The 19,242-nt window shown below is 49.0% G+C and overlaps 1 protein-coding gene across 2 annotated transcripts in view; it reads right to left on the bottom strand.

The window, feature by feature from the left end:
- LOC146869486 (prolargin-like) overlaps positions 1-17,292 on the bottom strand; it is a 62,553-nt gene extending 45,261 nt beyond the window's left edge. For both annotated transcript variants that reach the window (XR_014960013.1, XM_085599906.1), the window contains exon 1: positions 16,323-17,292. Coding sequence is in view for 1 of the 2 variants with exons in the window: in XM_085599906.1 (XP_085456032.1) it covers positions 16,323-17,277 (955 nt within the window). In the remaining variant the exon portion in view is untranslated. The remainder of the gene's footprint in view (positions 1-16,322) is intronic.
- Positions 17,293-19,242: the final 1,950 nt, after the last annotated feature.

The following is a 19,242-nucleotide window of genomic DNA, read 5'->3' on the forward strand; positions in this document are numbered from 1 at the left end:
GCGTTGGAGTGCCATTGAGAGGGAGGCCTTTGCTGTGGTTTAGTCCCTGAAGAAGTTGAGGCCATACTTGTTTTGTACTCACTTCCTAATTCAAACTGACCACAGACCTCTCAGATGGCTAATGTAGATGAAAGGGGAAAATCCAAAACTACTGAGGTGGTCTATCTCCGTACAAGGAATGGACTTTGAAGTGGAACACAGACCAGGGACTGCCCATGCCAACGCATATGGACTTTCCAGGTTCTTCCACTTAGACAATGAAGACTCCATAGGGCAAGGTTAGTCTCATCACCTTTCGTTTGGGGGGGGGGGGTGTTGTGTGAGAAAGTGCCATCTTTCTTGTATGGTATGCCCCCACTTTTTGCTGAATTGCTGATGTACTTTGACTGGGTGTGCCCTGGGCTCCTGCCAATCTGGTACCCAGGGCCTATGTTCCTTCCCTAAAACTGTGTTAAAGCCTAAACCCAATTGGCATCTCTGGCCACATGTCAACCACTGGTAAATGGTACACTAGGTATCCAGAGCCTTGTGACCAGAGAAGGCCCCTAAGGGCTGCAGCACTTATTGTGCCAGCCTTAGAGGCCATGTACCCTGACACACACACACTGCCCTTGCAGGCTGAGTACCTGGGTGCAGAACAAAACAGAGAGTCGACATGGTACACATCCCTATGTGCCATGCCCACAACACACACTGCCCTGGCATACATCAGCCACTCCTCTAGCTGGTTGCCCTATGCCAGTGGTGTGGGTACAGGTGCATGAGCCCTGTGCCCCTACAGTACCCAGGTCCATTCCTGGGCACTGTAAGTGCAGTGCTGCCATTTAAGAGTATATGGTGCTGGGAGATCGTCAACACGAACTCCACAGTACCATGATGGCAACACTGAAGATTGAGAAGTTTGGTATCAAACTTCTCAGCACATTAAACCCGCACTGATGCCAGTGTGGGATTTAATGTACAATGCATGACAGAGGGCATTTTAGAGATGCCCCCTGAACCTAACCTACAATCCACGTCTTGTCTGAGGGGCTGCCTAGGATTCCACCCAGCAGACTTGTTGCTGGACCCTGGGTAGAGAGCCATCTGCTCTCCTGGGCCTGCAACAATGCACATACTGTGCGAGGTGCTAGGTCTCCTCCCCCAGGTTGGGCAGGGGAAACTTCAAAGGCATGCCGCCTTTTGTGAGCTTCTCCAGGCCACTTGCTGTACTCAGCAACTGGCCCCTACCGGTTCTGACCCCCACTCTGGCAGGAAGACTGGCTGGAAACCCCAAGGAAGGAAAGGGGGTGTGCAAGCCTCTGCCAACCACACCCCTCAGGTGGGGGAGGCGAGGTGAAGCACATCTCTGGGCTCTCGCCATATTGAAAATGGGAAACCCTGCCCAATCAGGACTAGGCTACTGCCCCCCTCCCACAGGAGAGTGGCAGGATAGGGGGTGTACCCACCCCAGGAGGGGACCCGTTGGTCCCTGCCCTTTACCTACCTGTAACACCTCTAAATTTAGTATTTAGGGGAAGCCTGAACCTTCCTTCCTCAGATCCAGATTCCGAAACAAGAAAGACGAACAAGGAACAAGAAGACCTGCCGTGCAGCTGCTAACAAGAGGAAGACACCAACTGCTTTGGCCCCAGCCCTACTGGCCTGTCGACCGTCGAACCTGCTCCTGCTAAACCCCGGCATCTCCAGTGGTCAGCAACCTCAAAAACCCCGGAGGACCTGACTGTCTTGTGACTCTGACTACCTGGGACTCCCACGAGCAGTGGTACTGCTCAAAGCAAGTAACTGACCCTGGTATCAGCCAGGAACCGCGAACCCTGCACACTCTGCACCCGCCAAGCCTGGCCTGTGCCAGAGTGGACAAAGACCATGAAGACGTCCCCCCGGCGACTGTGACCCCGAATCCAGCACCCAAGGACCCACCTCGACGCTCCTGACGACGCCTGCCGCCTCGGAACCAGGGACCCCTCCAACCGTGACCAGCAGAGGTTAAGATTTCCCGACACCAAAAGGCACCCCTGCACCCGGCGCCCTGCGGCTCCCTGTGCCCAACTCCTGGGTGCCTGCCTATCCTCCAACTACCGAACTTACCTCTCGAAGTGGTGGTCGCACCTGAAGAATCTTCGTCCCCGAGCCTGCAGCCTTTGTTCGTTCTTGAGCTTCCCCATTGCAATCCATTGAGCGCCTGACGGCTCAAAAGCACCCTGCACCCAGCCGCCCGAGTGCCCCTGGCAGTGCAACTTGTACTCTAATCTACTTCCCCATTTGCCCTGAGCAAGTGACCAGGAGCCCAGCTCCCACAGCCATGTGGCCTGCTAGCCAGCAGCCACCAACCACAGGCCCCCTGCCCCCCATAGGATAACATTGGGCCTAAGTCACTCTGCACCCGGCTGCCCCTGTGCCGCTGAGGGTGTAACAGCTGTACTTACCTGACCCTGGGAGACCCCTGAGTCTACGCCCAGAACCTTAACTCTGCCAGTCGAGTACTTACCCAAAAGCCGATAACTAACTTTTCTTCCTTAGGGTAACATTGACTGGTTTCACTTGGAAATTCTTTTAAGTGTTGAGTTTTGAAACTTTTAAATATTCATCTAAAATCATCCGAATTACGAAAACAAATGTACTCACCTGTTATCAGGAGAGATCCCAGTGCTGGATCTTGGTGCCCAGCACTGACCCTGAAAAGTAATTACAACCGTACTTACCTAAACTTGATTTTCCTGCCATAGGATAACATTGCCTGGTTTTCACCATAATTTCTTCTGTCGATCTTGCAAACTTACAAATATTCGTTAAAAATCGCCTGTATAACAAAATCACATTCTTTCAACTGTTTACTGGAGATGCCCCAGTGCTGGGTCCAGGATCCAACACTGAGTTAGAAAAAGTAACCATTACTCAACTGTTTACAGGAACTGTCCCAGGACTGAATCTAGGATCCAGTCCTGTGGTAAGAAAAGTAATCCAAAAAGTAATCTATTGCATTTAACTAGAAATTCCCATTGAGCTCAATGTATAATTGTGTTTGAAATTGTGTTGCCTATTGCAACAACTGTAACATTGCATTCAAAAGTCTATTGCCTAATGAAAAGTATTTATTTAAAGCATCTCATTCTGAGAAAGTGTATTTTGATATCTATTGTTGGTTCTAAAATAAAACAAGCATATATTTTTATATACAAACCATTGGCCTAGAGTTCAGTTCTTGAGTGTGTGAGACCATTTGCTGACTGAGTGTGTACAACAAATGCTTTACACTGTCCTCTGATACTGCCTTACTGCTCGACCAAGCTACCACTTTAGAGAGTAAGGTTATATCTAACTTAGCCTCTGCCAAACCTCTGGGGACTGTGGACTCTGTACACCCTGTACCTATTTGGGAACAGTATATACAGAGCCACTTTCTTACACCTGTGATTTTTGGGTTTGGCGTGTAATGCTGGCAAACATAAGTATGCCTACTGTAAGGGGCTTTGGTTCACCCTCCTTCAGCGACTGGCTTTTGTTTTGTTTTTTAGCTCGGGAGAATTCAGCCATTGGGTTAATACATTGTCAGTGACTTTTTGGAATAACCTACACAAGTATTTGACCCTCAACCTCTTTCTATTGGCTGTATGGATTTATCCTTCCACCCTATTACAATGTACGAGGAACTATTTACATGTGAAAAATACACTTCGTTGTCACACATTTCATTTTTTGTAATCTCATCCATCCTTTGTATACACAAAGCAATATTTTTGTGAATGTTCTTTAACATTCCAATGCTTGTTTTCTTTGCTGTAACTTTGTAAACAAGCACTTTATGTGAGAATATTTGTGCATTACATTAAACCAATGTAACTGTTTATATTAAGCTTATGCTATAGGATATTATCTTATATTATCATTTTTTCTGAAACACTTCATTTGTAAAAAAAAAAAAAAATGCAAATGTTCTTCGTTTTAAATAGTATTAAAGGTGCTTTATTTACACCGCTGGACTCTGCAACCTGCGGAAGACATCGTTATCAACAGACTGAATTGTTATACATTTAAGTGGGTGGGCTTTGACTCGTTACAACTATGTAAGTCACTTTTAAGTAGCTGTAAAGATGACTGCTTGGTTTGTCTCAATGAAACTGCCAGCAAGTCTGATGTTCTTAGTTCTTTTAGAAATGTATCCCCGTTCATACAAAACAAATTATTATCAAGGCAAAGACCGGGCAGATAGTAAGAACGGTTGGTTCGACTCCAAATGCTCAAAAGCACATGCAGCCTTGCTAACCGCCTTGCATAAGCCCATGAGAGACGCAGGAGCAATAAAAATGGCAAGAGTAGCATATAAGGTATCCCTTAAAGAATGTAAAATTGCCATAAGATCGGAATTATGGCAAAATCTTAAGCAAGCCTCAGAACTGAAAGATACGAAAGGCTTTTGGAAGGCGGTGAATGCACCATTTCTTGCCTCTAGGAAATTACCTAGTATTGAAATCACACTGGGGGAGGATCAATGGGTGACTCATTTCTCTAGTCTCTATTGCAATCTGGTAGAGCCCCAAAATGAAGGGGTCCTGAGACTAAACCTCCCAAGCTATCTGCCAATTGATATTGACTTCAATGTTAATGAGGTGATTTTAGCTATAGATGTGAGTAAGGGAGGCAAAGCCCTGGGCCCGGATAGTATACCCGTGGATCTATTTAAATCTTGCCCTGCGCTTCGGGCCCACTATTAACTATGGTCCTAAGGGCTTGCTGTACCCAGGGATTTACAGCAACTTGGATTCTCTTGTAAAGGTGGCCGGGCGTGTTGTCTTAAATCGATTGCAGCTTTGGGTGGAGGAAAACGATATAATTTCAGAATTACAGTATGGATTTCGTCAAGGACTGGGTACTGTTGAACAGAGCCTGAACTTGAATCTCCTGATGAGAAAATATATATAAGCCAAAAGGAGGAGTTTATATTTGTGTTTTGTCGATCTGAGCTCAGCTTTTGATTGCGTCAATCACCAGAAGCTATGGTGTATATTAGAGACCATGGGGATGGATTTGCCGATTCTAAATTTTTTAAAGCAGTCTTACTTAGTCGCTAGGGCCCAGGTTCGATACGGGAGAAGTGGCAAACTCAGCCACAGTTTCCATGTTAAGACGGGGGTGCGGCAGGGGTGTGTGTGAGCCCCCCCCTTCTGTTTACACTCTATATTAACAGGTTGGGAGCAACTTTGAGAAGTTAATGCCAGGACCTACCAGGTATTGGTAATCGGCCAATTGGAGCATTGCTGTATGCGGATGACGATGTCCTCTTGGCCCGTACCCCCCTTGGCCTACAGAAAGTTGTCTCTAGCTTTCCTGCCTATATGTTAGATCTTGATCTTAAAGTAAACATTAATAAAACATTCACAATGAAATGTTGTAAGTCCAATGTTAAGTGCCGCGATTTCTATATTGATAATAGGAAACTCGGCTTCACAAATCACTTTTCTTACTTGGGCGTTGTAATCGAAAGAAGGGGCCTATGGGCAAAAGCTTCTGACTCCAGAAAATTGATATTTTGCAAAGCCATAGGTGCATTGATAAATTTTTCTAGAAAGGTAGGAAAGCGTCCAAGTGCTGATCTATTAACAATCTATAAAGCCAAATGCATACCTATTGCCATGTATGGAGCTGGCATCTGGGGCTATTGCAATTTTGCGTCTTTACAGTTGGTAGAAAATAGATTCCTAAGATACCTTTTAGCGGTACAGAGTAGCACTGCTATGTTTATCTGTCATGCTGAGTTGGGGCTGCCATACTTGTCCGACTTGATTAAAATGCAGCCTATCCTATTATGGCATAAGGTTTGAACAGGCATTTCAACTACCTTAAATCGGGACGTGATTAACGACTGTCTGTCTCTTCATGGGGTAGACCGTATTCCCTGGATCACATATGTTAAGAAATTCGTAAATGATTTGTTAATCCTGACAGTTTGAATCATGTCACCAGGAATGAATTAAAGTTGTTATGCATTGATCATATGGAGAATACTAGATTGTCCACAAATATAATGAAGCCTTTAGTTAGAGAAAATCAATTGGTTTTGACCCAATCAGGAACGCAGCCCTATCTGATAAACACCTTAGGAATTTATGAGTGGTTGCTATTGACCCGTTTACTCCTAGGAAATCTTCACATTAGGGTCATTTTTCCAAATATCAACGACTGGTCTCGTTCCTTATGCTTATGCCCCGGTGATAATACGTCTGTACAGTCCACAATTCATGTTATGTTTTTTTGTAAGTTTTATACTCTGCATAGGAAAATATGGATTTTACCTATTTTAATAGTGTATGGCTTGAGACAATGCCAACCTGCTTTTTTAAAGTTGCAACTTTTAAAAGATGGACCTGTGACTGATCACAGCTAAATATTTGAAAGGGGCGGTTAGATATAGGAAGTCAATGGATGGCCCCTCTTTCCTCTAAATCGCTTGTGATTCTTGCTTCTTTTATTTAAGTTGTTCTGATGTAATTTAAGTTTTAAGTGCATTGTGCTTTTATTGTTTAATATGTCTTAAATCGAATAAAGCGTATTCAGTCTGTCTGTCTGCATTACATTAAACCTATGTAACTGTTTATATTAAGCTTATGCTATAGGCTATTATCTTATATTATCATTTTTTCTGAAACACTTTATTTGTAAAAAAATGCAAAAAATGCAAACGTTCTTCGTTCTAAATAGTATTCAAGGTGCTTAATTTACACCGCTGGACGGTGCTTTGACTTTTGTGCTAGGACGAAAATATTTCCATGTAAGATGCTCTGTCCCCCACTCAGTCTGGTCCTGCGCTATACACACCCAATAATGAAAGGAGCTGGACATTGAGGTGCAGGGGAGGTGCGGTGTTCAGACCTTGCTCCTCAGCTCAGGATAGACTGTTTTGAGGGTGCACCACAGACACCACCACGTGGGCAGGGCCCAAGGGTGGAAGTGGCTCATGGTTTTTCCCAGTACATTCCCGCAGCCCTCCACCTGCCCCAGGGTACAGCTAACCGTGCGAGGTCTTTGCTAGAATAAGCTGAGCCCAGAGATCCCCTGGGACCTACACTGTGTGCAGGTCTGGAGAAAGCTTCATATTGTATTATTCAGGGTTACCATGAAAGCTACTCCGGAGGGACCACAGCCGGCTCCGTGTTCATAAAATCGACTTTTGATTTCCGTGGTCTTATGCGAGCCGTCAGAGCCAACTCTACTAGGCGCCTGTTAGACCTGACATCCTTGGCGTGGGTTTTTCCCCTATCTTTTGCCTCTGCTACCTGGATTTTGATGCTGTGCTGGATTTCGTTTTTGCTGGTTTAGATGCTTTGGACACTCTGCCACTGCTAACCAGTGCCAGAGTGTAAGTGCTCCCTGTGTAAAATATCGTATTGATTGGATATACCTGATTGGCATATTTGTATCCCCATGAAGTCCCTAGTAAAGTGCACTGTGTGTGCCAGGGCTGGTGATGACAGATGCTACTAGTGGGTCTGCAGCGCTGATTGCGCCACCCACCTGTGTAGCCCTAATACAGTGTCTCAGGCCTGCCGCCGCAGGCCTGCCTGCAGTCCCCGGACTGCCATGTCCTCCTGGCCAGTGTCCACACTGGCCGGGCCTAACCCTTCCCTTTTCGTACACGTCAGTCATCCCTATGGAAGGCCCAAGGTACCCCCCTGGGCAGGGTGCAGTGTATGTAGAAGGTAGAGCATGTACTAGTGCAGGTAACATGTTCTGGTAGTGAACACCGGCCATTTTGTGTGTTCACTACTGCAAGGTTATCTTGTTCCGTAGGCTAACATGGGGGAGGCGGGTGCCAATGGCTATCCGCCTATCTTCCCATAGGAACAAGATAAGACATGAGTGTTTGATATCCCTGAGCTCAGCATTTAATAACACATCTTTTAGGAGAGGTTGTTTTTAAATCCTGAGTTGGAGAATAGTACTTTTTAGAGAGTAGCTGTTCTCTTGTCTGACCTTTCTGTGTGCCTGGGCGCGCTTGTGGATTGACTGTCTGGTTTGAGAGTGACAGGGGCTGGGGATCCCCCGGGAGGTTGGCTGAGTCAGCCCTCTGCTGAATGGCGACATTTGCAAGGAGAGTGGAGGGAGGAGATAGCACCTGGGATTGAATAGGGCTGTGCCTGCCTGCCACTCTGCTGGCTCCACCTCCTGCTGGGCGGCTGACGACTCTGCCCCTCACTCTGAAAAGAATGTAGAGGCCAGGAAAACAAAGTGCTCCAGCAACACCCAGAACTGGATCAGACCGGGCTCAGGACCCGCTTGCACAAAGACTTCAAAGACTTCTTGGGGTATAAGTACACGACCCCTGACAACAGATTTTTAGATTCGACCATCGAGAGGAACCTCTGCTGAAAGACGGACCGCTGAAGAACTAAAGGAAGATTGCCGTGCTGTGTGCTTTAAAGGCTGACCTGTTCTGCTGTACAACTGAAGCTGAGGAGGAGAAGGGGTCTTGCTGTGTGCTGACCCTATCCACTTGACCAAACAAGACTTTGCTGTGTGCTGTGTCTTCAACTGAATCTCCAAGGGCCTGAGAAGAGCTGGCCTCCTGTTTCGCAACCCAGGGATAGAAAGGTTGCCAAGAACTCAAGACTCTGCTGTGTCCCACCTGCGCTGCTGTGTGCCGCAGGGACCGTGGACTGTTCTACCAAGCTTCTCAACATCTGCCTGTGAGGTGGGCTGGCTGCTCTCTGTCTTGCTGGAGAGTACCACACCGATCCGGGCCTGACACCGGTTGCCGCATCAAGAAGATCGACGTGCTCATCGGCACGTGCCTTGCCGCGACCCGGAGGCCTGAAGCAGATCGAGAGTCTTATTTACCTGCTCTACGAAGCCGCGCTGTGAGTGGCTGACTCCGGTGACGTCGACATCGTCACTGGGGGCTCGTCGAGGGAGTTGTGGAATCCTTGCACCGAACAGCCCGAGGAGCGCTTGTACAACGAGTGCAGCGACACCGCCGGAGCAACGTAGCTGCCTAAACATCGAGAGCCTACAAACTGATTCATTCTCAGTGAGTATCGAATCACTCAAGAAACTAGAGACTATCATCTCACGATCCCGACCAACCAAGAAAGCGAATATTGTGTAAACCTGTGATGCTTGATTTCAACTGCGGGAACTAGATAAAGATATATTATTTTTGATATAACTCACCTGTGTGGTCTAAGTTTGTGGTGTGCGGAGGGGGGATCATTGTGGTGTCTACGTGCAAATACCTTACACATTGCCTTGGGGATAAGCCTGTCTGCTCGAGCCAAGCTACCTAGAGGGTGAGCAGGGGTTATCTACCGTGTGTGTCCCTGTACCCTGACTAGAAGCAAGGGTCCCTATTTGGTCTAAGGTGGATACCTCTGCCAACTAGAGACCCCCAGATCTAACAGCGCCCGTCATTGCATCGCTGGCTGGATCTGGTTCATGCGGCATCGCTCCCATTGGAGTTGGCTACAGCAACCTGCATAGCACACACGCCCTCACTGCACCATGAACCAGAGATAGTTTAATTTGAAGAGTGCCATCAAAGATCTCCCTCACTCATCACCGCGGACAGCCTTCCGCGCCTCCAGCGTCAACATCTCATCCCGCGGTGTGTCCATTGCCTGGCTACAGTTCTCCTGTCTGACTGTACGGGTCCAGTTTATCTGAACATCCTTGGTCTGGTGGCATGTCTCCTGTCCAGCTGCACATCCCTGTCTGGCTGTGTGTCTCGCGTCTGGTTGTATATCTCCTATCCACCTGCACATCCCTGTCTGGTAGTGTGTCTTGCATCTGGTTGTATGTCTCCTGTCCACCTGCACATCCCTTCTCTGGTTGTACATCTCCTGTCCACCTGCACATCCCTGTCTGTCTGTGTGTCTCACGTCTGGTTGTATGTCTCCTGTCCACCTGCACATCCCTGTCTGGCTGTGTGTCTCATTGTATATCTCCTGTCCAGCTGCACATCCCTGTCTAGCTGTGTGTCTCGCGTCTGTTTGTATGTCTCCTGTCCACCTGCACATCCCTATTTAGCTGTGTGTCTCACGTCTGGTTGTATGTCTGCTGTGCAGCTGCACATCCCTGTCTAGCTGTGTGTCTCGCGTCTGTTTGTATGTCTCCTGTCCACCTGCTCATCCCTATTTAGCTGTGTGTCTCACGTCTGGTTGTATGTCTCCTGTCCAGCTGAACATCCCTGTCTAGCTGTGTGTCTTGCGTCTGGTTGTATGTCTCCTGTCCAGCTGAACATCCCTGTCTAGCTGTGTGTCTGGTTGTATGTCTCCTGCCCAGCTGCACATCTCTTGTCAGACTGCACCTCCTCTTTGAATGAACATAGACAAAAATAATCTTGTAATCTCGCATTGGCTGCTGCCACGTCCCGTGGTCGGTGAGGCTGAGAGACCTTCCTGAGGCCATCTCTTCAGTGCTTCCACTGGCTGCTCCTGGCACAGTCTCCCCAGGCCACCTGTGGCTCCTCAGACCGCCCCCGAATCTCTATCCCCGGTCCACTTCCATCCCTGTGTCGCCTGTCTGCAATGCTGGAGTCCTGTCCACAGGTCACTCCTGGCCCTGGATACTTCACTTTCCTCTGCCCCCCCAACTGATCCCGGCTGTGTCCCCTCAAACTCACCCTGCCTCCGTCTTTGAGAGTTGCCTTTCCTCCATCTGCCCCTGGCTTTGTGTCTTTAGGGTCGCCAAGGAAGCACAGGCAATGGCTATTCGAGCCGCATCCGCCTCCTCTGGCTTACGCTGGAACTGTCCCCGCAGGGTCCCCTAAACCTGTCTGTGCAGGCCCCCTAAATCTTCGTCCTCACCGTCTCTGGAGGTGCCATCACACAAGCCTTGTAGACGTGTGCGTGGTTCACCCGTGAAGTGTTTATAAAGTATCACCTTTTCTGTGACCGAAAGAGAGACCAGTTGGAAGTCCAGATCTCTACAAACTTTCTGAGGGACAGAGCACGGAAAAACCACACACCCTGTAAGTCCCTTAGAAACATTTTCATGGGGTAGAGACTGAAAATGTGTCTACAAGGGTTGCAATGCTGTCCTGCTCATGAAGGATGCATTCACTGTTGAGAACATTCAAGAGAAGCTGAATGTTTGTACCAACCATGTGGAACGGGTGATGGGACAACAATCCCATCTCATTCTCTCGGATGCCGTCTTCTTCTTAAATCTGTGGTTTGAGCATGGAATGCGGAAGGACTGATCGAGTGTCAGGTGGTGATGTCAAATCCCTGGTTTGGGACGAAGGCCGTGAACCTCTCGAGGACAGACACGTGGACTCCCTGTAAATTCAGCTGGGGTTTGTAGAACTTCAAGAAGTTCCATGTAGGTCGCAATGGAACCTGCAAACTGTTACAAATTGAAGCAAACACATGAAAGCCCCCCCATAGCCCCTCCCCTGTCTGAGGAGGAAGAAGCTGCAGGTCTTGCTTGGTGCTTCTGTGCCAGGAAGCCTAAATAGATGCCTTAGAAGGACGGAGCGCTTCCGGGACAAGGCTTGATTGGCCACGCGCGCGACGTATCAACAACCCGACCTGAGACATAGAACCTGTGAATTCAGAAAAGAAAGGGAGGGGGGGGGGGGGGGGCACAGACATGTTTCCTTTTGGGCTTCTGAATTTTGCATACTTCGTGAATTAAGCTCCACACATCTTCAAAGGCCGACAGACAGAGCCACCGCCCAGGCTGAATAGCACATTATGTCACATTTCATGCACTGAAAGCAGATGCTGTGAACACTAGAACTCCACGTATTAGAACAGGGAGGAAACCTTTGAATATATTCTGTTGCAGCGGCTGCTCTTTGCTTTATTTCTATTCGTTATGAGCAGGTGAATCACGTGCTAATGTAGTAAATGTGTGAAGCTTTTGTCTAAAGCCCATAAAAGGGTGTGATTTCTTCATGCTAAGAGAGTCCCTCTCCCCAATCCTTTGAAGTCGAATCTATGCTGGAGTCGGAACGCTCCTGAGTATTGCTGTCATTCCTATGAATTAAATGCTTATTGATCTCACATTCATGGCACAGCCTCTGCATGTCTGTACTTTAATTAATTGAGTAAACCTTAAAACAGAGCGCTTTGTCTGTCACTCTGTAGCAGAAATGCTTTATTCTTGCCTTCTGTACATTCCCTACCGAGCTCACCAAGAGAGACAGGTCCAGCGGGAAGCACCAACGTCCGGCAGGGTCTACACCGCTCCCGATCCGGTGCTGGTGCGATCGGGAGGAAAGTTCATGTATGGGCGCGTGTGTTGGCAGGTCTTTCATGGCTCTACAGAGAATAATCCTGGGGAGGACCTGAATTTGGAAAAAAGATTCAGAAGTGACCCTGTCAATCTCTGTGTAGTTTACAACCCAGAGTCTTGACCAGTTAAACTGACTCAGGCTCACCGCTGCTTACAGGCCAATCCACAGGATCCCAAAGATCTGTATTCCCCATTATCTCTGTCACTTTGTCCTCAAATTGAGGCAACTGCAGCGCGTCCAGTTTAGAGCTGCCACTGTGCTCTCATGAAAAGGATTATCTTCAGTCTTTCGACTCATCTCCTAAGACAGACGAGAGTTTGAGGACCTGTACAGGTGACAGTCCAAGGGCGGAAGAGCTTCGCAACCAGATCAAAGTACAAGTTAAACATCCCTGTGGAGATTCTCAGTGGTTGGAAATAAGGAGGTGAAAAGTGTGAGAACCCCCCCTGATGGTGCTTGTGCAGAGAGAACTGTATCCTGGATAGACTAGGAGCACCCCTATCGACCTCTGACTGTGTCAAAAAAGCTGATGGGTCCAAAAGAGCCCATGCTGAGACATCTCCGTGGTAGACAGACTTACCATATAGCATGATCAATGGGAGAACAGATTCTGTCCCCTGAGTGTGGACTAAACCCAATCTGAAAACACTGATGCCATTGCACCAAAATTCCAGGGGCAGTGAAAATGGCGTCATACTGTCTTCTACTTTCTAAGATGTCACAAGCTAGTCCCCTTGTCACACTATTAGACCCCAACTCATCCATCTGCTCTTGAGAAACTGTGGAAAGGTTAAGGAGTGAATGGTATTGAAAATAAGCATGCCTTTAAGAGCCTGCTTACTTACTGTTCAGGCAGATATGTTTAAGCCCTTTGAGACCAGCAGTAGGAAGTACAGCGCCAGAGGCCCCACAGAACAACTAGGGGTAGCAATTTCTGCCTCCTGCTACTCTTAAATAATATCCATGCATGATAATTGTCAAGGCAGTTTAACAACTCCAAAACATCCTGCATTTGAGATGCAGCCATTTTGGTAACAGTGGCAAGTAATTAAGGAGAGGAGACACTACCACCACGCCCTTAACACCGGACACCACACTGCCTGCCACCTTTCTCCTGCCGAAACTGCAGCTGCACCCTCACCCACCTCCGCACTCAAGCTCCTCCCGCCACCCGGCCGACCCACTGCATACCTGACCAGCTGAGCAGCATCCTCCTCAACATGCGCTCCATCCACATACATGCCACAGAAATCTGGGACTCTTCTACTCTGTCTCGCCCAACAAAGCCTTCCTTATAGAAACCTGGATGAACCCCAGCCCAGCCATAGACATCGCCACTGCCATCACCTATGGCTACAAGATCACCCGCAAGGACCGCACAAACCAACCAGGAGGAGGCATCGCCACCATCCACAAAAACACCCTCACCCTGACCACCCACTCAGATGACCCAACGACAACCATGGAACATCTCCACTTTCAAGTCCAGACCAACCCCAACACCACCCTCGTCTACAGACGTCCTGGCCCCCGCCTGCCCTTCACCGACACCATAATCGACTTCATCGCACCACAGACTCTCACATCCACCAATTTAATCCTACTCAGCGACCTCAACTTTCACCTGGACAACCCCAATGACAAGAACACCAAATTCCTCCCGGAGAACCTCACAAATGTAGGACTCAAGCAGCTAGTCATCTCTCCCACACACTCAGCAGGACATATGCTCGACCCCGTCTTCTCTGCCACTCTGCCACTCTGGCGCCCCTCAAGAAAGCACCCAGCAAGCAACACTCCAAGAAAGCCAGCTAGGTCACTCACCTCCTCCATGAGTCCAGGCGTACCTGTAGACAGCTCGAGAAAAGATGAAGGAACAACAGAACCCTGGAAGCCCACGCAGCCTTCAAAGCCGCCGTCACCGCACCCGACCTCCTCCTCAAAACTACAAAGAAAACGTCCCTTCAAGAGAGAATCATTACCAATGCACACAACAGCAAAGAACTCTTCGCCCAACAGCAAGGCAACAGAAGACCCACCCTTCAATGCCCTCTTCAACAAACTCGGCACCTACTTCCGCGACAAGATCAAGCAGAACCCTCTCATCACTCCCGCCACCACCGCACCCAACAATGCCACCCCCCAAAAGATTCTGCTCAACTGGACATCGCTCACCACGAATGACACTCTGAAGACCATGAAGGGCATCCACTCTGGAACCCTCCATGGGCCCCTGCCCGCTCCACATCTTCCACTGAGCCTCAATCTCCATCGCCCCCAAGCTACACTGCACCATCAACTGGTCCATCGAGATTGCCACCTTCCTGGATGACTGGAAACACAATGAGATCAACCCCCTGCTGAAGAAGACATCCGCCGACCCGATGGGCCTCAAGAACTTCAGACCCATCTCCCTGCTCCCCTTCCTAGCCAAGGTCATTGAGAAGGCCAACCATGTCCTTGACATCTCCCAATCCGGCTTTCGAAGCAACCACAGCACATATACCGCCCTCCTCGCCGCCACCGATGACATCCGCTCCCTCCTCGACCGGGGCGAAACAGCAGCCCTCATCCGCTTGGACCTCTCAGCCACCTTCAACACTGTTTCCCACCACACCCCAAGCATGAGACTCCACAACGCCGACATCCATGACAAAGCCCTGGACTGCATCTGCTCCAGCCTCAACGGTAGAACAGTGAGTCAGACTACCACCGTTCCTCTCAGAACCCATGAAGGTCGGCTGTGAAGTCCCCCAGGGCACCTACCTGAGCCCCACCCTCTTCAACGACTACATGGCCCCACTCTCAGCCATCGTCAGGAACCACAGACCCAGCATCGTCTCCTACACCAATGACACCCAGGTGATCCTCACCAACCAGCGCCACAATCATCAGAAACAACACCCGCACCAGGATAAAAGCAGCAGCTACCTAGATGAGAGACAGTTGCCTCAAGCTCAACTCAGAAAAGACTGAAGTCGTCATCCTGAGGTCCACCACCTCCACACGATGACTCTTGGTGGCCCGCCGCGCTAGGAACACCTCCCCACACCCACAGACCATGCACAAAACCTCTGCATCATACTGAACTGCTCTCTCACTATGAACCGATAGATAGACACCATCTCCTCATCATGCTTCCACATTTTCCACCTGCTTTGAAAGACCTTCAGATGTATCCCCACTGGGTCCAGACAGACGGTCGCCCTCACGCTCATCAGCAGCAGACACAACTACGGCAAAGTAGTCTACGCAGGCGTCTCCCAGAAACATCTCAGGAAACTACAGAACATTCAAAACGGTGCATCCAGGCTGGTTCTCAACATCCCTCGCCGTGGCCACATTACCGTTCACCTGCAAGAACTCTACTGGCTCCCAGTCAACAAAAGAGTCACCTTCAAGCTCCTCACACACACCTATAAGCACTCCATAATGCCCGACCAGCATAACTGAACCACCACCTCTCACACCACGTACCCACCAGACACCTCTGCTCCACCCAACAGGCTTTTGCCACCGTCCCACGGATCTGCTAGACCAGGACTGGGGAAAGATCCTTTAACCAGATAACAGCCAAGACCTAGTACGCCCTGTATCTCCACCTCAGGCAATTGCTGATGCAATTCAGGAAGGATCTCAAGACTGGCTCTTCAACTAACCTCAGTGCCCAGACAGACCTTCAGCCCCCCCATCCACATCGCCATGAGACCCTCATGGGTGAGTAGCTACGCTCTACAAATTATGATTCATTGATTGAATGTGGTCTTTGAGATAGAGCTGACATATACACCAGTGAAGAGGCAGAATGAGTTTGTGTATGGATAATAATAATCTGCTGCAACAAAAAAAAACAAAGCTCGTTTCACTTAAAAATTGAGCTCCCTGACTCCGAGGATATATAAAAAACTAGAACAGTGTCAATCAATGATTGCCAAGGGAATCTGTGTCATAAGTGAAAACTAGCTTTTGATCAGAGAGGACTCGAAGGCCTAACAAAGGAACCTCATAGACTTTGGGCAGCATGCATTCTTATACCAAGATTAAAAGGCCCACCATTACCATCCTCTTTGAAAAGCTTAATACTCACTTTCAATGACATTGTCATTCAAGTACAAGTGCTCCAGTGTGGGGCTGATCCGCGGCACAGTGGTCAGTCTGTTATGGGACAACTGCAGAACCAACAAATTCGAGACGTTGAAAATGTTCTTGGGCGTGCCTTTGTCAGACAATTGGTTGTAGTTTAATCTGATGAAGGCCAGGTTAGGGAAGTCTTTAAAGTAGTCATCAGGTATTTCCTCAATATTATTCCTGTCCAGAAACAGCTGGTGGATGCTGTTGGGGACACCTGATGGCATCTTTCGGAGGATGTTATGGGCAAGGTTCAGCTGCATGAGGTTCTTTAAGCCCCTGAATGTGTTCTTATTAAAGATCCCATCGCTCAGTTTGTTGTGGTGAAGGTCCAAAAGCAGCAGGTGCTCCAACTTATTGAATACACCGGCAGGAATTTTGGAAATTTGGTTCCTGCTCAACCTCAACTGTTCCAAGTGGGCAGGTAGGAAGGCAGGCAGTTCCTTCAGCTGATTCCTCTCCATGTACAAGAAGGTGAGGTTGTCCATCTTCTCTAGGATGCCCTTGCCCACCTTCTTAATGCGGTTGTTGTCGAGGTTGATCCATTTGATCTCAGTTGCATTCCTGAAGGATTCTTCCTGCAGGTCATCAATGAAGTTGTTCTGCAAATAAAGGTACCGGGTGCGGGCTGGGATGATTGGGACCTTTCTCAGGTTTCGGCTGTCACAGTAAAGTGCTGATTGGAAATCTGGTGGGCAAAAGCATTCCCGTGGGCAGTCTGGGAAAACTGATGGTGGACCAAAAGGAAGAGGTGGAGGCAGGTCCGTCGGCTCCACTGGTTCCGGAGGAGGTCGGGTGGGCTTCTTGGGTAGCTTGGGTGGCTTGGCCTTCGTTGGCTTTGGTCTGCGTTGCCCATCAACCTCAGACAACAGTAGCAGGATCAGAGGGAGCAACAGAATAAAAAAGGACTTCATGGTCCAGGTCCCCAGCAGCTGGAACACAAAAAGTGCAGAAGAGGCTTGTTAGACATGGTCCAAACCAGTGTTACACTCCCCAGCTGAACTAAAAAAATGTGTTGAACATGGTGACAGAAATATGACAACTAAAACAACCCAAATACATGCTACTTTTAATGGTGTTTTCACAGCAAACAGTTCCCTTTGTACCTTATAATTCCCTTCCCATGGGGAGTCTTGGACCTCTACTGCCCTCAGTCCCTCCTACCATCTCTTATAGCCTGACATTTCTCTGCTCTAGCATTTCCTAATCCCATATCAGAACAGTGTGTCGCTGGGCACATCTGACCTTTCACAAGCTTTGTTATGGTGCGTTATGAAGAAGTTTTGTCACTTATCAACACAGGCATTACCAGACACACATCATCCCACATCTCAAGAAACTCCATTGGCTACCAGTCGTGAAGAGATGTCAGTTGAAGCTGCTCACTTACAAGGCACTACACAACGGAGGTCCGGCGTACCTCAGCAAACGAGTGAACTTCTACCTACCAAACCAGGAAACTCTGTTCCAGTTCCCTCTCTTTAGCAGCACCCAGTGCATCCGTCGTGAGAACTATGGAAGCTGCTGCTTCTCCCACCTGGCGGTTAGGATCAGGAACCCCCTACACCTAGGGTAGCTCTGTCTCTCCAACAGTTCAGGAAGGACTTGAAGACCTGGATGTTCATCCAATAGGACTAGGCAGAGGAATTCCGCAGCAGAACCCCATAGCACCGAGATCCTCACGTGGGGGACAAGACTTGACACTATACGGCGGGCCGGATTACTTTCCCTTTGGTGTTCTAGGGGGTGGGCAGAGGATCTCAGCACCGGGGCTTCTGGAGGGCGAAACTGTGGTCGGGCAGATTTGCGAATGCTCTAGCACGCCCCCTCAGCCAAAGAACAGCTAGGTTTCCCAGGCACAAGGTTCGTCTAAATAAAGTGTGTTGTGTTCTCTGGTGCACCAAAAATAGCCAGTGAATCAGAATCCTACCGGGCTCTTGGCTTTTCTTCTTCTGATCTGAATGGAGGGGGGCCTGTCTGTGGTGAGGGAGCCGCGGGTACCGGTGGGGCAGTCGGATGGGTGCCTGCAGGTGATGGAGCAGCAGGTAATCCCTGGCGTCACTATTTCCAGACAAGTTTATCCCCCCCTGTTTTGTCCTACCTGCTATCGTACCTGGTTGCGGTCAGGGTTTACGGCAGGATTAATCCACTGCTTTGGGACTTACCCACCTCACAGTCTTGTGCGGGCCTCGTGCTCCCCTGTCATGCCATGGCGCTGTTGCTTGTCTGGTAGGTGGGGCGGACAATGCTAGGGTGCCGGGCAGAGGCATGCGGGGAGCACGTGGGTGAGTTGGCCCCCATTCGGGCTGCTGGTTGTGTTGAGTTTTACCGGGTCCACACCCCAGTTGCGGCTCCACATCCCCGTGCACTGGCATGCACGGAATTTGAACAGAAAAGCACATTTGTTAATGACCATGATGCAGTGCCGATGGAGGCCTAGTGGGTAACACCGGTATACCACCAAGAGACCCCTGCTCCACGGGCAATCCATCAGCTTTGCATTTGTCACATGATGGGCATGTCGTTGTGTCGTCAGTTAATTTTAATTGAGAGGCGGTCGTACCTGGCACTGCTTGTGTCAATTCACCCGGGAGGCGGTTTCTCAAAGTCGGGTCTCTGGAACTATGTATGCCGTGTTGTATTTCGTATACCATGGACCACTCATCCACAGATCACCTCAGGATATACAATTGATTATGTTACTGCAGGGGGAGGGACTCAATCACGCTCACCCCTGCCAATATAAGCACAGGGATACCCCCTTTACAATTTTGAACCCGTAAGTGCCCAATGACCTACCAATGCTAATCCTCTGGATCCAGTCCACCGGAGCTAAATGTGAGCGGGGCTTTCTGGTGCGCGCCCCCGTCAGTTATTGA

This window comes from Triturus cristatus, chromosome 1_1, assembly GCF_964204655.1.
Source record: "Triturus cristatus chromosome 1_1, aTriCri1.1, whole genome shotgun sequence".
NCBI classification, from domain to species: domain Eukaryota; kingdom Metazoa; phylum Chordata; class Amphibia; order Caudata; family Salamandridae; genus Triturus; species Triturus cristatus.